General features: G+C 35.3%; 1 protein-coding gene across 1 annotated transcript; it reads right to left on the bottom strand.

Annotated features, from left to right (window-relative positions):
• Positions 1-1,969: 1,969 nt before the first annotated feature.
• LOC130461632 (uncharacterized) lies at positions 1,970-17,888 on the bottom strand. The gene is made up of 2 exons (XM_056829785.1): positions 17,655-17,888; positions 1,970-2,305 (listed from the first exon to the last, which is right to left on the bottom strand). The coding sequence occupies exons 1-2, from the start codon at positions 17,886-17,888 to the stop codon at positions 1,970-1,972; spliced, it is 570 nt and encodes a 189-aa protein (XP_056685763.1).
• Positions 17,889-22,240: the final 4,352 nt, after the last annotated feature.

Here is a 22,240-nt window from a genome sequence, read left to right as displayed (position 1 = left end):
TTGATAAATTTTAAAATTTTATGACCTAGATTTGAATCCATGATAATCGGAAAGTAATTGATTAATAAATTTTCGATTTTTCGCCCTAAATTAATGAAATTAATATGTTTTATTAATTTGTCAATAAATTAGAATTAAAAAGTTTTTATTTTTAGGAAATTCGCTCATCAATATTGCACGCACAAAGAAAAGGACGCTACGTGTTACCCTTAAGGGGTGTTGTATACTGCGGGCATGTGACGACGAGCAAAGGAGCTCGTCGCCCATGCGGTACGAATGCAGCGAGCAACAACCAAGAGGCGCGTGCGCGAGGCAATGGAGCTGGGCGTGTGTGCAGTGCAATGGGTGATGGGCGATGGGCAACGCATGAGCCAGGCGAGCAGTCGGGTGTGGGCAGCGAGCGTGCTACGCCACAACGCGCGCTGCCTCGCCCAGCGAAGAGACCTGGCGCGGTGAAGTAAGGCGGGCTGCGCGCAGCGTGGCCTGGCCTGACTGCGATGCGTGTGGCCTGCTCGTGCATGTCGTGCGATCAGTCGATGGGCCGCTGCTGCCTCGTGACTTACCTCGTCTTGTTACGATTGATGCGTTTTGAATTTAAATTTTAAATTTTCAGTTCGAAAACGATTTTAATTAACTTTAAATTTTGTAATTTAAATTGTTTTCTCGGAATTTTATTTTGAATAATCCAATTATTATAAATTCTAATTTATACTAATTATTTTACTAAAATTAAAACCTAGCTTGAATAAATTTAAATTCATTTATTTAATTCAACTGAAAATAAATTAAAGGATTCAATTATAATTTATATGAGCTTTAAATTTTATTTAAATTTGTATGTTTCCGGTTAGACTAGGAAATACAATTTTATGTTTAAAATTAGTAAAGCATGTAAATTTATTGGTTTAAGTGGGAGCTTTTAGTCATAAACTCTTGATTAGGTCTACGTTCCTTTAAGGTTAAACCAACTTGATTAGAATTAATAAGGATTGAATAATTGGTAGATTATTGGAACCCTTGATTAATTGCTGCAAATGTTTATGTGATGCATAATATGTTCTACTAACCAGCTATGTGGGCCATTCATGATAATGAATGCGTGAATGGTATATATTGTATATGTACTATTTTGCAGGTTATTGAAAGTGACTAGTATGGCCCAAATAGGATAGAAAATATGGTCTGCGTAACATTAATTTGAATGTAATATTGGTCTAAAGTGCCAAATTTTATTGCTTTAAATATGGTCTGCGTACCATCAAATAGTTGTAATTAGTTTAATTATAGCTTATCCTATTTGAAGAAAATGGCGCCTCCCATGGTGAAATTTAAGACGGAGTTTCCAATCCATTTTCAAGACGGACTTTGAAGTTGAAGCTTCAAGATGAAGTCGGGCCATACTAGATCACATTTATATCTTATGCATGCTTTAAGTTATCGGATTTTTCATGAAATGCCCCTGAGGTTTATCTTAATGCACCAAATACCCCTAAACTTTCCAGAATGCACCAAATACCCCTGAGGTTTAGTATAAATACACAAAATGCCCACAAGGCTAACGGACGTTAAGTACCCGTTAGCGTATGTTTACCTTTATGCCCTTAATAAACCGTTTTCTCTACTTATCCTAACATTAACCCCTTAATTATATTAATCAACTCTTAATTACATTAATTAATCCTTAATTAAATTAATTAACCCTTAATTACATTAACAAATCCTTAATTAAATTAATTAACCCTTAATTAAATTAATTAATTATTATCTAAAAAAACCAATTACCCCCAAATTTTTTGGATTCTCCATTGCCACCCTGTTGTTTCCTTTGGTCTGTCTCCTCAATTCCCACCACCACCATGTCAACCCTCTCTCCATTATCAATACCAACCATAACTCCTGCTTCCAAGTTCCACCTCCATGCCTAATCTCTCTCCTTCCCTCACCCTCCACACTGATCGAATTTGAGGAGTTAAGCAACCACATGACCTTCATCCTCGCAGCACCAACGAATTAGAGGAGAGAGAACGCCACCACCACCAAACCCCACCGCCGCCATGCCGCCACCACAAAACCCCACTCCCCCTTCCTCACCGATGACGTTTCCCTCCCCCGCACTTCCCCCATCTTCCTCATTGCTCCCCACTGCCGCCGCCACCACCAAACCCGTGTTTCCCTTCCCTGCACTTCCCCCACCTTCCTCATTGCTCCCCACTACCGCCGCCACCAAACCCCACTCCCCCTTCCTCACCGGCGTCGTTGCCCACCCCCCACTTCCCCCTCCGTTACGATAATTGCGACTAGATTGCTGATTTGGGGATCAATTTTTTTGGGATCTGGATTTTGAGGAGAGAGGAAAATCGATGTGCTTATCTGCCGTGGAGCAGGCTGGTGTCGGTGGCGGTGTGGGGTGGTGGTGAGGAAGAGAAGGGGTTAGCAGGGTGGTGTGTGTGGTGGTGGTGATGAAGAGAAGGGCTGCCATGGAAGACAGGGAAGAAGGAAGGGGAGAGAGAAAAAAACAAAAAATAAAAAATAAGAAATTAAAAGGGAAAGAGAAAAAATAAAAATTAAATTAAAGTTAAAGTTAACGGATAAGTTAACGGAGTTAACGGAAAATAGTCATTTTGGGTATTTTGTGTATTTATACTAAACCTCGGGGGTATTTGGTGCATTCTGGAAAGTTTAAGGGTATTTGGTGCATTAAGATAAACCTCAGGGGCATTTCATGAAAAATCCGTTAAGTTATTTATTGCTTTAAATATGTCTTAATTATGAATGAGATTGTGGCTTGATTATGTTGCATGATTAAGGATTTTAGTTCACTTAAAATCTATCCAATATAGTAAGAGCCTTAAGTTCCAAACTTTAAAATTGAGTTAAAAGGTGCCATGCCAAAATAACACTTACTTGGATAAACCTTTACATCAATCTTAGTAATAGTTTTCCGCCATAGCGAGGTGTTACTTATTGATCCTAAAGGGGTAAGGTACACAAATAATTGTGAGTACATGTTAGTTTTGGTGAAACTCAACGATATAAGTAAGGAGTCCTTTTATGTCGTGGCAAATTAGATAGGTTTACCTAATAAGTTCTTAGACGTACCTATCAACCAAGAGTAGTTTCTATATTATTAGCAAACGATTTGCTTACCTAAAATATTTTAGAATCGAGTCTAAATACATAATGTGCTTAATTCTTTTATGATTTAAGGATCTTGGAATTATTTTATTCACACCTGCCGGAACAATAAATTCGAATAAAATGCCAATGACTTGTTTAAATTGCATGATTGCTTTAACTTTCAAGTTATTACTCATGATAAATGTTTAGACTTTGCATGCTTCAATGTATGTTTTAATTATTGTTTATAATTAAATATCTTGCACTGCAGTAAATCCTTTTAGAAAGGTAACAGTAAATTTCCTCGATTGGTAGTGAATCCAAGAACGATTCACGGAAAAGAGAGAAAATGAGAAATTTAAAATGTACATTTCTTTTAGCGACTTTTATGGTTGTTTTTCGAGTATCAAAGTCGAATGGCAAACCGATTGGTGCTTGTGAATTCAAAATACAATGTAGTTTTGAGATCATAAAGCATTGAGTTTAAATGCTCAGCTTTACCAATGGTTAACAACCTAATATCTTTTTCCATTTAATTCTCGAATGAGTCTAGTCCCTAGACATTCGAATAGATCGATGCTTAGAGAACTTTAAAAGCTTCTGGTAAGATCATCTAGTTGAAGTAAATATTCAACATAAATAAAATGGTAAGAACTTTGTTGGAATGACATTGGACATGTCTAAACAAAATATAAAAGTCAACCCTAGAGAAGTCAATTCTTAAGATTATAAGAAAGGGTACAAGACATAGGAAAACAAGTACCAAATGAAAGGAATTTACGAATCCGTTTCAACCTATAAGTTTATGTTTAAAGAGAAGTGACCTAGAAATCAAACTTCATTGGCAGCATATACCGCTTGAGGTTCTTACTTCGGTAATGACTCAAACAATGGATGCTAGGATGCACTATTGACCTACAAGTGGGAAATGAAGCATGGCAATGCTACAATAATTGTAGGGTCATCTGGTTTGTTTTAAGTCCTTTCAAGGCTGCAACTTAATGGCTATTTTGTTCCATAATCAGCTTACCTAAATTTCTGCTTTCAATAACAGAAAGACTCACATTCAAGAAAAACAAAAACAATGTTTGTTTGTTTATTTGAATGAAATGGTCATTTACGGGTTCAGTCAATATGCTTGATTAAAACAAACAACTCTTTAACAATAAAAACTTTACTAGGTTCAAATCAACCCCTTGATTTGAGTTCCGCTAATCTTTGGCATTGTTGCTTAGACCATATCAACAAGTTAACATTCAAAAGCTCTATTTTGATGGACTTTTAAAAGTTGATTGATTTCTAGATCAATTTAAGACAAGCTAGTCTTACTTGTTGAAAGTAACAAAAGATATGAACTATTGTTAGAACGCCTAGAAAATGGAGTTCAAAGCTAAAGAAAGAGATTTCATGACTTTATTATTTCACCTAGATTTGAGTGAATATTGGTTTATTTACTCAAAGTGATATAAGGTTGAATATGTTTTGCTAGTTCAAAGATTCAGAAGTATAAATCCCACTTGGCAAGAAATCATAAAGATCTAGGTTAGATCATGTTGATGATTACTTAAGTCAAGAATGATCATCAGTGATTGTGTGTAGTAAATTCACAATCTAGCTCCATAAGATATGACATATCTAAGTTGGAATGATCGAAGTCGATTAGTACTTGATTCGATCAATGATGGATCATAAAGACTTTTCCTATAATTTCTAAAACAAAATGCTCAAACTACCACCAAACTAAACCAAATTCGTCAAAACTAATGAAAAGTAATTTCGGAATATCTTTTCATAATATATCTAAAGAGTTCCTAAACTCAGTGGGAGCTTAGTGTTTGTTATTCGACAAACTAAGGCCCAAATGTAGATATATGTTTCATTGTGATTTATTCAAATGAGACACAAGGGCATTGTTTCTACCACGAAATTTTGGGAACATAATGTTTGTTTGCTCGAAATAATGTCCTTTTGGAGATTCGTTTCCAAAATGACAAGTGGGAGAAAATAGACCTCGAAAGTCATCGAGGCGAACAACAAACATAAACGGACATTCCGGAGGCTTTTCGAAGTTCTTTTGAATATCCGAACACGTATTCTTTAAGGACTTTAGAAGTCGCTTTTAAGAATAGAAATCTCTTAGAAGACTTTACAAGTGCTTCAAGGAGAACAGAATATTCAAAGGACTTTCAAGTAGCTGTTGATATTCTATTGTTTGAAGTTCTATACCCAAGTAGGCATAGAAGTTCAAGTCACTGGAACTATGAGATTCTTCTATTAGATAGTGAAGAAACATATAGTTCAGGTCAATGAAACTATGAGATTCTTCTATTAGACAGTAAAGAAACCTACAACTTGAAATCAAACTATTATGTTGATTAATGAGTTTGTGACTTGTAAGAAAGCTATGGCAAAACCCAGATTCCCTAAAATGGTTAGAGGCCATATATAGACTCAAATGTTTTAGATTGTTAAAGGCCATAAAACATACTTAATGTTTTGATGACAAAATTGAAATTTTGTTGATTTGCAAGAATGGTTTACATCTATTGGTTGCAAATTGGTTTTAAGGATAAAAACCATCAAACATGAAATTGTGTTCACACACAAAGCTAGATTAGTTGCTAAAGGTTACAAGCAAATTCATGGCATGGATTGTGTTGAAACCGCATGCATAATCGTAATGCTCAAGTCTATAAGTCAAGCAATGATTGCATATTGGTACTTATGGCAATTGGATGACAAAACATCTTCCTCAGTCAAATGTTGGAAGAAACTATGTACATGGCATGTCATAGGATTTGTGGATCTAAATAAATACATTAAAACAAAAGCTAGCTTATGAAATCTAAGTACAGATTTAAGCACGCAATTGGGAATTATATTTTAGTGAAGCTAATAAGTATTTTAGTTTCATAAAATGTACATGATTCTTATAGATATATAAGAAGTTTAGTTGGAGTACTTAAAACATAATTGGTCCTATGTGTATCACACACATATCTCTCTATTGTGAAATAACATTTAAATGCTAATGACTTAGATTTGAAATTACTCATCAATGCTGGACCAAGCCGAAACTTAGTACATATTGGGTATTAAGATCTATTTACAAAGATCTTATAATATTGTTTTGGATTAAGTAATGGCATTTACTAAATCAAACACGAAATACTCCATTGGAGATATTCGACCCATGTGAATAAATCTAAGGAAAGAATGTTTGAACTATGTGTAAGCATTTACTAAGTTAAACATCAAAGGATCTAAGTGAGATTCTTAGCCTATATTATATGTGAAAGAATTTATTTGGATTTAGTATCTACTGAAACTAGATAAGCAAAAGTTACATGAATAGAATTGAATTGGGAATTATTCTGCAAAAGAATTTATCATATAATATGAGGATCGCCAAAAACGTATCGTATGACTTTAGGCATGACGAACATATACCGATCTCTAATGATCTAAGTAAAGATCAACTAGATTGAGATCAAGAAAAACTTATGATACTTGAAAAAGTACATAAGAGTAGTTCTTGATTCAAGGAAATAAAGATATGCTAAATATTGATGCTACACGCATAAACATTGGCAAAGGATCAAGCAAGATTCCTTTGGAGTTAATCATTGACAAGGACGAGCTAAACAGCATCGTGTTTTGAAATGGCAACATGGATTGGAGACCATGAGTTGTTGCGTGGGAAATTAAAATAATAATTTCTATGTTGTAAGATATAGTTGGAAAGTCTCCCGCATATCTGTGAACTGCTTGGATAAGTAAATCCAAACAAAGCATCACTAGGAACCTAATTAGTTGAAGTAAAAGTACTTATTGCCTAAGAAGCAATAACACAGGGTTGTTTAAATTTCTTCACTGAACTTGGGTATATCACCTGTCTGCTGGCTTGATGGTTCTTCATTGCAAAATGCGTAGAACCAATCTTGAAGCAAGAAAGACGTCTGCTGACTTGATGGTTCTTCATTGAGATATGCGTAGAACCACTAATATAGCAAGAAAGATTAGATCACAAAATAAACATACTCAAAAGATCTTATCATCTATCTCGAAGAACATTCGATGAAAAGGATGTTAAGATTGGCAAAGCATGATAACTAAACCTATGAAACAAGTGAAAAACAACACTCACATTGTGGCAATGGAAATCAAACATAGCTTTGAATTCCATGAATTTTTTAAAAAATGGTTCGAGGCCCATGGTTGTAAAACATTGGGGTTGAACATTTATCATATATGAAAGGTATTTTCATATTCCATTTAATCTCGGTTTAGTATCAAATGATGAGTCCCTTCAATTTGACGATATGTTCAAGATAGACTGTCAGGACTAGTCCTGTGACTAAGAAATGTCTATCAAGTGAACTTGAATGTCAAAAGCTGAAAATGGTCCCTGGTCGGAGTTTTCTATAAAGATGGACGCATAGAAAACGCTAGACGACTAGAATGCAAGATGACTAGTAGTTCTGTTTCTTGAACTATGTGGACATGGAAATGTCACAATCATTTGCATAGATACTTACTTTGGGAAGACTAGTATCGGACAGACCTATGAAACTTTACTGTAAGAGATGAAAATCTGTCATAAGTAAATTTCATTAAAATTATTAGACACTAATCCTCAATACCTGAGTGATTTGAGATTACTTGTTTGAGAACTGCTTACTTTGACGTTGTCAACCATCGCACCGTAAAAGGAGGCTATAAAAGCAACGCTCGGGTAATCACCTATCAAACGAAGTCTAATCTCAAGATCGCAAGATTGGGATTGTCCTCCCATAAATCGGGATGAGATGCTGAAAGTTGTACAAGGCCACTCGGAGAGCTAGAAACTGTAAAATGCATGGCCGTGCTCAGATGAATCATAGGCTATGATTATCTGTTTATTTGATCAGTTGAACTCTGAAACCGAGAAACACCTCTGGACATAATAAGGATGACAACTCTTACCTTATGTTCAAGAGCAAGCATCGAGTGACAAAGGAATTAGGAAATGCACACGTGTCCCTAAGGACAAGTGGGAGACTGAAGGAAATAATTCCCTTAGTCCAAGTATGCATTTAATGGTAAGTCTAATAAATGCGGTTCAGTATTAATTATACAAGTTAATAATTCAGTGAGATCAAGTGAACTGTATGCCTAGCTAAAGGCCACTTCTTGAGTGAACCCATAGGGTCACACAAATAGTACGTAAACGGATCAAGTATTTAATGGCATTAAATACTCCATCTATGGATATTCGGAATCGACGAATCTTGGTTCCAGTGGGAGCTTAGATCGTCAAAGGCAAATAATGAATACTCCGGAAACGATGATATTGCCGGAAACGGAAATATGGATCGTATCGAAAATATAAATATTATCCAAGTCGTAGATGTTGCCGGAAACGGAAACATGGTACGTATCGGAAAATATTATCGGAAATGAAAATATTGCCGGAATCTGAAATATTGCCGGAAACGGAAATATTGTCGGAATCGGAAATATTATCGGAATCAGAAAATAATTCCGGAAACGGAAATATTAAATATTTATTCGAAACGGAAATTAATTCCGGAATCGAAAATGTTAAATATTGTTCGTATCGGAAATGAATTCCGGAATCGGGAAATTAATCGGAAGCGCGTCGTACGAATAAGCATCCGACGAGCTTGCTAGATGAAGGCCCAGCGAGAAGCCAGGCCCACGTCCAGCAAGCCCAGCGAGCGTCACAGCAGCCCAAGGCCACGCTAGGCCCAACGCAAGTTCAGGCCCAGTGCGCCAAGGCTGCGAGCACAATGGCACCGAGCACAATGGCACCGAGCACGCGTGGGCTTCGTAGCCTGCTGCGGGCTTAGCGTGCGCGCGGGCTTGGCCTGCTCGCATGCGGGCCATGCTCGTGTGTGTTTGTTCTTGCTTACGAAACCATAATCATGTAGGATTCGTTTAAGATTAAATTCCTAAAACTACTAGATAATTAATTAATAGAATTTAAATTAAATTCAGATTAGATAACTCGTTTCCTAGTAGGATTCTAATACCCATTTCCATACCCTATACATATGTGATTATAGATCACAATTTATAACGAGATTTTTCCAAGTATTCATCAGAGTTTTTGGCATAAAATTCAGTCACTATTTGCTACATAAAAACCGAAAACACATAGTACCTTTGGGGCAATTCTAGTTAATTAAATCTAAGGCGGATCCGGACGTGTTGTGGACTATCTACGGAGGGACGACGTTTGGAGTCCTAAAGACTTGTTCTTGTTCGGTTCGGGCGCAACAAGGGAGGGCACGCTACAAAGAGTATGCATCCTAAATTATGCTAATTGTTATGTGGCAATTAATTTGGAATCCTTGCTTTTATGGTTTTTCCGCATGATTTATATTCATTTATATGTATCATAACCTAACATTAACTACATCTACTCTATGATACACCTACATAATACATTTCGACATCCAAAAACTTAACGCATCAATACTCACAAACTGTCTATCAGATTAGTTGACTTCAGAAGTTTGAATATTCTGAAGTCAGTTAATCAAGCAAAGATACACTACTTTTGTGTGTTTGGCAGCATAGCACATGCATATTTATAATATCGATCCATGTTTCATTGTTTGTTGTTCTTTTGTGGGTTTAATATTGATTAGATTGGATAATTCAAAGAACCCAAATGATAAAAGTCATATGTACATGTCTGGTGTTGTAAAGGCTTGAAAAACAACATACAGCCAACAAATAGAAACTTCTTCTATCAGTTAACCAGCTGGAAAGCATGTTGTTAAGGAAGCCAATGCGACCTTACAACCAAATATTCTATGGCCTTGCATAACTTTGTTTTTTTTGGCTTTAATATTACCAAAAAAAGATGGTATGGCATTAACTACAATCATAAGCATTAATCAAACAACAATCCAAATCACTCGAATTTTCGATTAAAAACATAAAATGCATTATTGAAAACATGACCACCAATACAATCATAAGATGTCTTAAGTCTCTTGTATGTTGAATCTAATATCAATCTATGGGTCCACCAATACTCAAATGTACCTATGTAATCATAATGATTATCTGTAACTGCATTTCCCACCTGTCACACATAACAATGTGCAAACATGACCTAACTATTTTGAAATAGAGGAGGTATTAAGTATATGCTTGTAAAAAAAATTATTTAGTGTTATATTGCTCAATACTTGTTACTGGTTTGCAGTTACTTTAGTGTTCTGCTATGCATTGGTGTATCTGGTCTGCATTTGTGTTGGATTGCGCAGTCTCATGCTTCTTGGTTTGGTTGATGCCTGCTACATTAACTGCTAGCTAACTGCTGGTGCTGCTAAGTGCTAACTGCTAACTTATTTTGCTGCTAACTATTGCTGCATTAACTGCTAGCTAACTGTTGTTGCTGCTAACTGCTATTACTGCTATTCTGTTGCTGCATTAACTGCCTGCTGGGAACTGCTGCATTAACTGCCTGCTGGGAACTACTGCTATTTTCGTGTAAAAATATGAATGATTGTGCATGTTCAAGTATCTCATTACTGTTAGAAAATACTCAAGACTCCGTTGTGTGCCTCCCCGCCCCTATAAGTGAACTTGATAAATGAACTTGATGAGCTAATTCTACTTGGATTTTCTGGTAAATATAAATGTAAATAAATATTCAGGGTGCAATTGAAATTTCATCATCACAAATAACAGGCTAAAGTCGTATCACCTAATCAAAGATAAACCTAAGTCCACTAACAAGATAGTAAGGGAAGTAGGGATCGTATCCACAGGGAAACAAGCGTTCTCTCTATTACTAAAACTAAGGCCTAGACTATTTGAAAACAAGAAAATTGTTTGGTTTGATAATTATAACTACGACAGAAATTAAACGAAGAGGAATTCATATATTAAAAGGTCTAGGGCATAGGTTCACCAATGAACAACAATCCAGGATGATAAACAATCAATAATAATCAATAAAGCAGTTAATTAGACTAGAATGCTCTCTCGAATCGATACTAATCATAGACTTAGAATTAACGGGCTCTCCCTACGTATTAATCCCAATTCTACCTATTGAAACAAGCCTAAATATCAAATTGCATCTCTCGAATCTTAACCTGATATTGCTAGACTACTACAATTAAACCTGCGCAAATCTAATCGCATACTAAATGAAACCAATCAATAGGAATTATTCACAATACCAACAATCAACAACATTCAATCATCCCTTCATATTAATTCATGGATTCCCAAAACCCTAGAATATAAACTACTCACACATATTTAATTTTAATTTAAACAAAGCAAACATGATTAATGAAAACATAATTAAAATTGAATAACGAAGGAAAGAAATGATAAATACCAAATTGAAGTAAAAATGATGAAATTTAAAGCTTGAAACTTGAATTGAATAATAAAATTAATTAGCAAAAGTTTAGCGAGAAAATAAAACTAAGTAATAAACTAAGAGTGTAAAAAAATAAGATGCTGAAAATAAGATGTCCAACTAAATAATAAGGGCTTGGTATTTATAGTTTGCCAAAAGAACAAGAGAAAACCGGAAATAAACTAAAATCCGCGCTACAGGGGTTGTCGTCGCCCGATCGGGCAAAGGGCCGCCCGATCGGGCGATCTGCTCGTCAAACTGCACGATCTCGTATCTTAGAAACATCATATATCCTACGTTATAAGTCGGAATTAGGCGAATGACCACTCTTTGGAAAGCCCTTGAAATCTAAAATCCAGCCCAATTTGAATCTCGGCATTTGGAGTTGTATAACTTCTGTTATGACCAAAAGCGTAGACGAGTGTTGGTTTTCTACTTCTTTCACTATTCGCTTTGTTCGGAAACTATTCCAACTCAATGTTTGTGCTCTCGAAAGTGCATAATCTCTTGAATTGATTCAAATGAGTAGGAAATGCACAAAAATATGCTAATTCCTACAATAATGAACCTGAAACTACAAACACACTACAAGGAGCACATTAGTATTAAAAATCGCTCCGAAGAGCTCATTTGAGATAAAAAAGTACTAAGGAACGGGGGTAAAAACACTATAAAATATGAGCATAACAAAATCCCCCAAGCTAGATCTTTGCTTGTCCCTAAGCAAAGAAACCATCGATGAATACATAAATTAATATTACCCCAAACGCAACTTGCAGCAATGGATACGATTCAAGGTAAAATCCAAAAAGTATGCATGAATGTCAACCAATCAAATCTATTCCACCATAAATCCTCCCTAACGATCGTCACACAAAGAAAACCACAAGTGTACATGAAATTCAAGACTATTGCTTTCACACTCTCACTCATTTATGTGGCGGGTAAAAAATGTACTTGTTCGCTCTCCTCCCAACAATATATGTGAACAATGCCCTCCCAAACTCACAATACTCGTGTATTTAAAAGGACATGCACTCAACCTAATAGTCGACTCGGAATATGTCATGTCATAACTTGCATTGATAAACAACTACTTTCACATTAATATGACTATTTGCACAAAGGTTGGAAGGTCTTCAAAGCTTGTAAAGTTAGGCTTAGGTAAGGGTGTGGTAAATTTGGATAAAATGCGAGCTTAAAGCTTTAGCTTTGGGGAGCATAATTCCTAGCAAAATCCATGATCAAACATAAATAATAACCGCAACTCTCCCACTCAACACATGATAAAGTAACAAATGAACCACATCATACTTTTTTGCCTTTTTTCCACAACTAAAACCGATCACTCATAAAAATATGAAATTATAACACTTGAGTGAAATTATGCTTTGAGTTTTTCCGAAAGTAATGAATTTTTTTTCTTTTTTCGCTCAATTTCTTTATCTTTCTTTTCTTTTTTTTTTATGGAAACCTTCACATTTTCTATTCTTCTCATCTTTTTGCTTATCAATTTTTTTTTAATCACCAAACAAGAAAAAGAAGAACTCCCTTTCTTTTTCAATACCCTAATTGTGCTCAAATGAAGCACACTACAACTCCCTCGCCTCACTCACTAATAGCTCCCCCAAGTCAAGCTTGGGACTGTTAACCAATGGGGCTTAATGGGCGTGTAATGTGGTTAGTCACCGAATAAAAGGGCACAAGCAACAACATGGGTAGAAAGAAGAGAGCAAATGTATCTAAAATCGTCTAAAGGCCACCTAAAAGAAGAAATTCCTTCGTCCTCCTCAATGTGCATGCATGTGAGCCATAAAACATTACTAACAATTGCAAACCAATACTCAAAATCAATGACATACCAGGAATCTAACACACATTCCTAACCAAATCAACTAGCCAAGCACCAAGTCCACAAACAGTTGGTCAAAGTTGACTCATGAAAAGGCATCAAAATAGTCGAATCTCAAATCATGGTCTACAAATCAACAATGCTCGTCATCAAAAATCAAGAATCAAAACAGTTTTCAATCAAGGGGCACAGGAAAGCATGTTTTTTTGTATTCATCGTAACGTTTTTTTTTTTTCAAAAGCGACAAACTAATCTAGAAAGCAATAACACATACCTCCCCCAAGCCAAACTCAGCAATGTCCTCAGTGCTGGAAGGAGTGGAGATCGAGGGTCTTAATCTTCATTGAACCCCTCCGGCTCCAACTCTTATGTGCCTCCCGCAAAGCGATTGGTTAGTAAATAACCGACCAACGAGCGCAGAAGCTTGTCATGCGCACTCGCACATCTTTCGTGCAACACGACATGCACGATAATCAACAACAACATTTGCATAAAGTCCAAACGAACTCGATGCCAGTAAGGAGTGGGATGCCTAAAGGAAGAAGAACAAAAAGGGAAAACAATAATAATAGAAGAATATGAAAAAGAAGGAAAAAATAAAGTAGGCATACTCTCCTTGTGGAAGTTGTTTTTGTGGACTATTAATTTTTCAACCTCAATGATCAATGAAATACCTCTCTCTGGTTTTTGGCATTCATGGTGGATAGGCTCTACACCATATAGAGCTCTCTGCAAAGCATCCACCTCTTCTTTGTAAGTACTGCAAGTACCTGCAAAAGATTCACAAAGAGGAACTGGAAAAGAATAATAATCCATTTTTTTCAAAGAGAAACTAAAGAAAAGAAAATATATACGTGGTTTCAAAGAACTGGAAGTTCTTCGAGACTCAAGAAAATAATCTAGACCACAAAATTAATAGCAGAAAATAAAACCGTTTCCGTGGCAATGACACCAAAATATGATAGGCTAAAGTCGTATCACCTAATCAAAGATAAACCTAAGTCCACTAACAAGAAACTAAGGGAAGTAGGTATCGTATCCACAGGTAAACAAACGTTCTTTTTATTACTAAAACTAAGGTCTAGACTATTTGAAAACAAGAAAATGGTTTGGTTTGATAATTATAACTACGACAGAAATTAAACAAAGAGGAATTCAGATATTAAAAGCTCTAGGGTATAGGTTCACCAATGAACAACAATCCAGGATGATAAACAATCAATAATAATCAATAAAGCAGTTAATTAGACTAGCATGCTTTCTCGAATCGATACTAATCATAGACTTAGAATTAACGGGCTCTCGCTACGTATTAATCTCAATTCTACCTATTGAAACAAGCCTACATATCAAATTGCATGTCTCGAATCCTAACCTGATATTGCTAGACTAATACAATTAAACATGCGCAAATCTAATCACATAGCAAATGAACCAATGAATAGGAATTATTCACAATACCAACAATCAACAACATTCAATCATCACTTCATATTAATTCATGGATTCCCAAAACCCTAGAATATAAACTACTCACACATATTTAATTTTAATTTAAATAAAGCAAACATGATTAATGAAAACATAATTAAAATTGAATAACGAAGGAAAGAAATAAGAAATATCAAATTGAAGTAAAAATGAAGAAATTAAAAGCTTGAAATTTGAATTGAATAATAAAAGTAATTAACAAAAGTTAAGAGAGAAAATAAAACTAAGTAATAAACTAAGAGTCTAAAAAAATAAGATACTGAAAATAAGATGTCCAACTAAATAATAAGGGCTGGGTAATTATAGTTTGCCGAAAAAACAAGCGAAAACCGGAAATAAAGTAAAATCCGCGCTACAAGGGTTGTCGTCGCCCGATCGGGCAAAGGGCAGCCCGATCGGGCGTCTTCTCGTCAAACTGCACGATCCCGTATCTTAAAAACATCATATGTCCATCGTTATAAGTCGGAATGAGACAATGGACCACTCGTTGGAAAGCTCTTGAAGTCTGTAATCCAACCCTATTTGAATCGCTGCATTTGGAGTTGTATAACTTGAGTTATGATCAAAAGAGTAGACGAGTGTTGGTTTTCTACTTCTTTCACTATTCGCTTTGTTCGGAAACTATTCCAACTCAATGTTTGTGCTCTCGAAAGTGCATAATCTCTTGAATTGATTCAAATGAGTAGGAAATGCACAAAAATATGCTAATTCCTACAATGATGAACCTGAAACTACAAACACACCACAAGGAGCACATTAGTACTAAAAATCGCTCCGAATAGCTCATTTGAGATCAAAAAGTACTAAGGAACGGAGGTAAAAACACTATAAAATATGAGCATATCAGCAAATAAACTTAGTTATCCAACTGTAAAATACTATTATGCATAAGGCCTCTTATATTAGGTGATTGAGTACGACAATAGTCTGTGTAAAATCCATAACTGCAGGACGGGCAAGTTTCTTGCTTTCTTGCTTCATTTTTTATCAACTAAGTAATAATGTATCTTTTCTTTCATAATTGTACATTGCCACAAAGTTGGGCGAGGAACTATCACCACTATTCTTTATGCTATTAGGTCGGTCGTGTTTAACTTTCTCTAAACTTAGTCATGTATTATTTTATGCTTAGCCGTGATTTCTATATATGTAACCTTCATCAAATAATTAACGGTGTTTCTTTTCATAATTTCAACTATTTCTATATAGTAAATAGGCTTATGATTTGAGCCATACCCACCTCCCCCCTTAGGTTTATAAACCCCGTACTTTGGGGTTTGAGGTATGGGTTTAAAACTCTTAAAAACTCCAACCAAACACATGGTATGGGTTTAGACCATTCTAAACCCATACCTCATAGCTAGAAACCGTGAACAAAACACCCCCTTACCTTAGAAAAAATATAGGTAAATACTCTGCTCGTAATTAAGAAAATTGTATTTGTATTGACTATATATCGATCCATATATAACAAGAACACATAGAAGATATCTTTGTCATAGAAATTCACTAAGCTGCCCAAGCTTGCAGAGGGATAAAAGCTAGACACCACTTGCATGGAATATATGTGTTTTTCTAAGGCTATCTACACCATTTGGTTGAATAAGGAACAAAAAGGTCTCCACTAGGCATTGTGATGGTAAATCTAGCTAATATGCTTAGAACCATTGTATTGCGAGTTGCTTGTAGATGCTCTGGTGTCATGAGAGAAGTATTTTTCCCTTAGATTGTTGTGAAACTCCTAGCACTTGTAAACCAGGGGCGTGGCAAAGCAATGAGGGGCCCTGTGCGATTTTACAAAATTGGGGCCCTCGTTAAATAATTTAAAATATATATTGACGGTATATATAAGTAAAAAATATTACTTGAATAATTAAATATTCAAAGTGTATAGTAAAATATAATAAAATAAACTCCATATTCCATAATCTAACGTAAAAGTGTAGCTTTACCTTTTTTAATATGGAAAAAAAATAAAAAATAAAATTAAAAATGCTTTTTTTTAAGTTACAAGTATTATTATTTACCGAGAACAATTATTTTAGAATTTAAATTTAAAGAATAAGTTTTACTCAAAAAAAAAGTTAAAAGAATAAGTAGTCTACAAAAAAAACAGTCAACTGAAAACTTGGAAAAAAAAAGGAAGTTAAAGCAGTAGTACAGTGGTATGAAGTGAATGAAAAAATACGGAGTAAAAGTTAAACTTTCATTTGTAAAAATGATATCCTTTGGCGTTTCGAACTCGAATCTTCCGTGCAGCATTAACTGCTCCTAACCACCGAAGCAAGAGTATTCCTAATAGAATATGTAATCCCCCGTAATTTTATACATTTTGTTTATATATTTTAACATATATTTAATATATTTAATATGTATTTAAATATAATTTACGGATTTTAGAAATGAATATGTAATTGAAATATAATTATTTTATTTCATTTGGAATACTTTTAATGATTTACGAAATCAAAATGCATTTTTGGATTTTACGTCAAAATGAATTCGAATTACGAAATCACGTTCGATTGAAATTAGAAATTTGGATTCTAACAACTTAAATCCTACTCCTAGCCCAATTGGGAAAAGTCCAAACCAAAAATAAAAACAAAACCCAAACCAATACTCCCTTTCTCTTTTCAAATTCACGTGGAAACAACTATACCCAAAACCCTTCCATCCTTCTTTAAAATCACGTACAACACCATACACCATCCCTCAGCAGTTTTCTCTCTCTCCTTCCTTCACATCGTCGGATCTGCCCTACCGCCGACCACCTCTCGCCGCCGCGAGCACGCTAACTCCTCCTTCTTCTTCGAGCTTCTCCTCCTTCGTTCCTCCTTTGTATTTTAGTTTCGTTTCTTGCAAACCCTTATTCGTTGTTGGTGTTCCGAACCCGCAGCCACCGCGGGACTCTCTGTCGCGACTCCCTGCCACCGCCAGACCGCCGGTAGTCTGTCCTCCTTCCTCCTTTTTCTCCTTTTTATTTCTTTGATTTTCGTTACTTTTCTCATGGCTTGTTCTCTCAATTTTCATGGCTGACCGCAACTCAGGCCACCCGACCACCACCTGTCCGCCGGCCAGCCTCCTCTCTCCTCTTTGATTCTTGGTTATTTCTTAAACCCTAAGTAACTAATTATTTTAATTAAAGCTTGCTAATTTAAATGATGTTCTTGAATTAAAATTATAATTTTTATTGTTGAATATGATTTTCAGATTTGGGTGTTGTTATTATAAACCAATTATTTTCAGTTTTGGTTAATTAAAAATTAAGTTAGGGCTTAATCATGATGTATTGATTTGGATTATGTTTTCTTGAATTAAAGTTATGGGTTTTGTGATTTAAATTATAAATTTAAGATTATATGAATTTTATAATAAAGTTATTAATTTTTAGATTATCAAATTACTTTGAAATATTAATTTGGATTGTTTAAAGTATGAAATTCAAGGTTTTACGATTATAAGTCATGGTAGGTTGAGTATGGATTACTGAATTTGTTGTTTTGCGATACTAGGAACGTAGATTGACCGTAGTGAAGCTTTTAAATGAATTTATGTTGCTGAAAATTTAAAGTACGATGTTTGCAAAAGTTTTTCAACAAAATTCAATCAATAGTTCAATAATTATGATGCTAGGAAATCAAAGGTTTAAGTTTTGATATTGGGGAAAGTTCGAAATATATTTAGGATGCATTTAGAATGCTTTATTATGGTTGCCAATGATTAGAAATTGATTGGGATTACTTGTTGGTTGTTTTAGGCGGAGAATTCTCTTTAGGCAAATTTTGAAAGTGTTAAAGTGGCCTATTAGTTTGTTTACACAAGGTACATACATACCTGTGTGCTTGGAATGGGTGCTAATTGTTGAAACCATGTTGAATTTGTTGTTGAACTTGGTTATGTTGAAATTGCATGTTTAATACTGTTGGACGGACATATCGAACTTATATTGAGAATTGTAACATGTTAGTATGGATGATTGATACAAACATGTTGGTTGGGAACACTAGATTATTCTATATGTTAGTTTGGATCGATTGATTATTGTTCCCTTTCTAGCTTTTCACTACTTTATGAGGGCGGTGGACCTTGTTTAGTAAGTTGAAACTTTATACCCATATACAGGGTTGATCATGGTTAAAGGAAAGGTTGGGTAAATTGGAATGAGTCTTGATTGATGCCTTTGTGATCACTTACTTAATTCCAAGATAAAAACAGTTGTGAATAAATGTGGATTGTATGCCTTATGTGATTGTTGAGTCATAACAGGGTTTCAATTTGTAAATCATGTAAAGTGAAACTGAGTAGCAATAGCTTTAGACTGTGCACGTTTAAAGTGACGGACAAACAGGAGTTGGGGTTCATGGTGGTAGCCCATGGCCTTTATCTCGGACCGGATTGATCACTGTGTCCTATTTTTATTCAAATGTTCCTCGATATCGCAGGTCTCTGAGGTTATGGAGTCGCGCCCGTACCTCGTCTTCCTTAGTGAAGAATGTCGGGCGGTCAACTCGGTCATTTGTCTATTTCAACTAAAATAATACTATTGTTATAAGTCTAGCCTAGTCTAGTCAAGTATGGTCGTCAAATTATCATGTTTCGTCTGCCCTTATTTATGTTCATTAGTATCATGTTAGGGTTGTTCGTTTAATAGTATCATGTTAGGATTATTATTGTTTTAGTATGTAGTACTCAGCTTTGCTGATTACGTGCTTTGTTTGTGTGTGTTGATCATGGATATGCCTTATTGATCCTGTGATGACCCAACTTTGGTGAGCAGTCTCTAAGGATCAATAAGCGTTGCCCATCTACAGGTTTGAAGATGATGCATCATTGGGATCGGGATTAGAGAGCTTGTAGTTATATTTGTTTTATTAAGTGATTTGTTTTGTTAACGTGGATTTGAAAGTTGTCGTACTATTCGTATTTCCTTATTTCCGTTAATTGGTTTTGGACTTAATATGTAATCGATTATTTATGAACCTAAAAATTAGTTTTATGTTTTCCGCTGCAAAATTCTGAATAAGCCGTTACATTTTCACACGGGCGATAATACTTTGATAATTCTCTATAGTTATATTTATAAAAGGGTTGTTTTAGACAAAGGGAATTGTCGGGGTGTTACAAAGTGGTATTTTTGAGCTAAAGGTTTTACTGACATTTCGTGTCTACCTTTTAAATTTTAGGCGCCTAACTAACTAATTAGTTACGTAAAAAGAATTTCGTTGAATTAATCAACAACTAGTGAATAAACTGAAAGTTACGAGTCATAAATGTTTGAATTTATTTTAAAATTGACTCTTGAATTACGTGCTTTGAAATACGTTCTTGTTTATGTGAATTAATGTATTTCGTTTTTTTGAAATTTTAATTAATATTTGCCGAATTAAAAAAAATTTATATATTAAAAAAAAATTTATTTATTTATTAATTATATGTCGTTTAATAATTATTCGTTTAATAAAAAATTCTTATAAATCATTCTTGTTTTATTCCTTTTTTTATGCTTCAATGGTTGATATATTATGACTATTTTGAGAGATGGGTAGCATAGGAAAGGGTATATAGAATAGAAGCATTGTGTCTGCATTATCTCAACATGATTGTACTTTCTCTACCTGCTAACTGTTGTGTCTTTCCTATGCTTTGCGATTGCTATATATTCTTACTTATTGTGTATTGTGGGATCATACGGTAAGTGAGAGTACTAATTACTAACATAGAAACTATGTTTAATTGTTATAGATCACTAATCATGTCTGGCATAGAAGGAAATAGAATAGGGAGCAACTCTAACCCTATTGTTCTGAGCGATGATGAAAATGTGATGAACTATGAACCTGACAACAGTAGAATTCGTAGTCTAGGGCACATTTGTCGCGAAGTAATGAAAACAAGTGCATATGGTAGTGATGATGAGGCGATTCGTGAGTATGACCGTGCTGTGGGTCAAACAAAAATGGATATCTACAAAGCTTTTCTGAGGGTTGAATCTAATTCTGAGCCTGAGATTGAGTTTGAGTTTGAGCCTGAGCCTGAGCCCGAGCCTGAACCCGAGTCTGAGCCAGAGGAAGATAATCATCAACTTCAAGGTCTGCGAAGATCCTTAAGACCAAGAAAAGAAGCTTATTATTTTGATATGGATGATGATGATGAACTAAATATGAGTTATTCACCCTAGAAGGTTATAATGAATCAAAGGACAAGTCTGATGATGTTTCCCTTTAGCTTTGCTTACATATTTAGTTGTGTGTGAGAAAAATGTTGGACAATTCGCCCAACCATAGTTTATGTTATATCGTAGAACCTTTTTACTTTATTTTGAGAACAGGTGTGTGTTAATATTTAGGATAGTTATCGACATTCTTCTTAGAAATAAAAGTTAGATTATTGACTATCTAAGGGATCAAAGTTTATTACGGGCACGCAAGGGAAATGTTTTCTTCTTTTATTCTACCTTATTATTCGTGATGATTGAAGTTATTCCTTGTCTCTTAGTTGAATGTTCTGCATGATTGTTCATTTTGTGTGAATTTTGAATGATGATGTGATATTACATTGCTAGAGGATGATATAAGTAAAGTTTTGAGCCTGAATTAGAGTATATTAATTTCAGGTCGCGCTCTAGGATGGCCAGTAATAATGACCTAGCTGCTGCTATTCGCCTCTTGGCGGAAAAACTAACCCAGGAAAGAACTGAGCGCCCCGATTCTGCAGGGGACATGTTTGAAAGGCTTGCGAAAGTTAAGCCACCATACTTTAAGGGGCAGGCAGACCCCACCTTCCTTGAAAACTGGATCAGGGAGTTTGAGAAACTATGTGGGGTGGTAAACTGTCCTGAAAATATAAAAGTAGGTCAAGCTGTCCTTTACCTAAAAGATGAGGCCGATCTATGGTGGAAAGAGAATGGAACTAGGCTAAGTGTTGTTGAAGGATTTAATTGGGACTCATTAGTTGTTGCGTTGAGGGAAAAGTTTTATCCTCCTTTTATAACAAAGCGAAAAGCGCAGGAATTCATAAACCTTGGGATGGGGAGTATGACTATTGCTGAATATTATAGCAAATTTATAGCGTTGTCGAGGTTTGCACATGAGGTTGTAGCCACAGAAGAAATAAAGGCTCAGAGGTTTGGGCAAGGGTTGACCGATGAGATCCAGTTGGGATTAGGTGGAGAAACCTTTACATCTTTAAATAATGAGTATGAGCGAACCGCTCACATTTATGGTTTGCAGTCCATAAGGGACGAGAAAAATGTTGTTGGGGAGAAAAGAAAAGAGTTTAATGTCCGGGAAAACCAAGGGAATTTCAAGAGGAATATGAATGAGAATAGGAATGTTAATGGAAATGGAAATCTTTGAGGAGGAAACAGTCAGGGGCACAACAAT

The sequence above is a fragment of the Spinacia oleracea genome, chromosome 5 (genome assembly GCF_020520425.1).
Source record: "Spinacia oleracea cultivar Varoflay chromosome 5, BTI_SOV_V1, whole genome shotgun sequence".
NCBI lineage: Eukaryota > Viridiplantae > Streptophyta > Magnoliopsida > Caryophyllales > Amaranthaceae > Spinacia > Spinacia oleracea.
This window is presented reverse-complemented; position numbering and strand designations above follow the sequence as displayed.

What these genes read in the sequence shown, in the direction of transcription:
- LOC130461632 (XM_056829785.1), bottom strand. Translation starts at nt 17,888, where the DNA reads ATGAAAATTGAGAGAACAAGCCATGAGAAAAGTAACGAAAATCAAAGA. An exon ending in AGCTCGAAGAAGAAGGAGGA is followed by an intron (nt 2,306 to 17,654) that starts GTTAGCGTGCTC and finishes TCCCCAAATCAG; the next exon opens with CAATCTAGTCGCAATTATCG.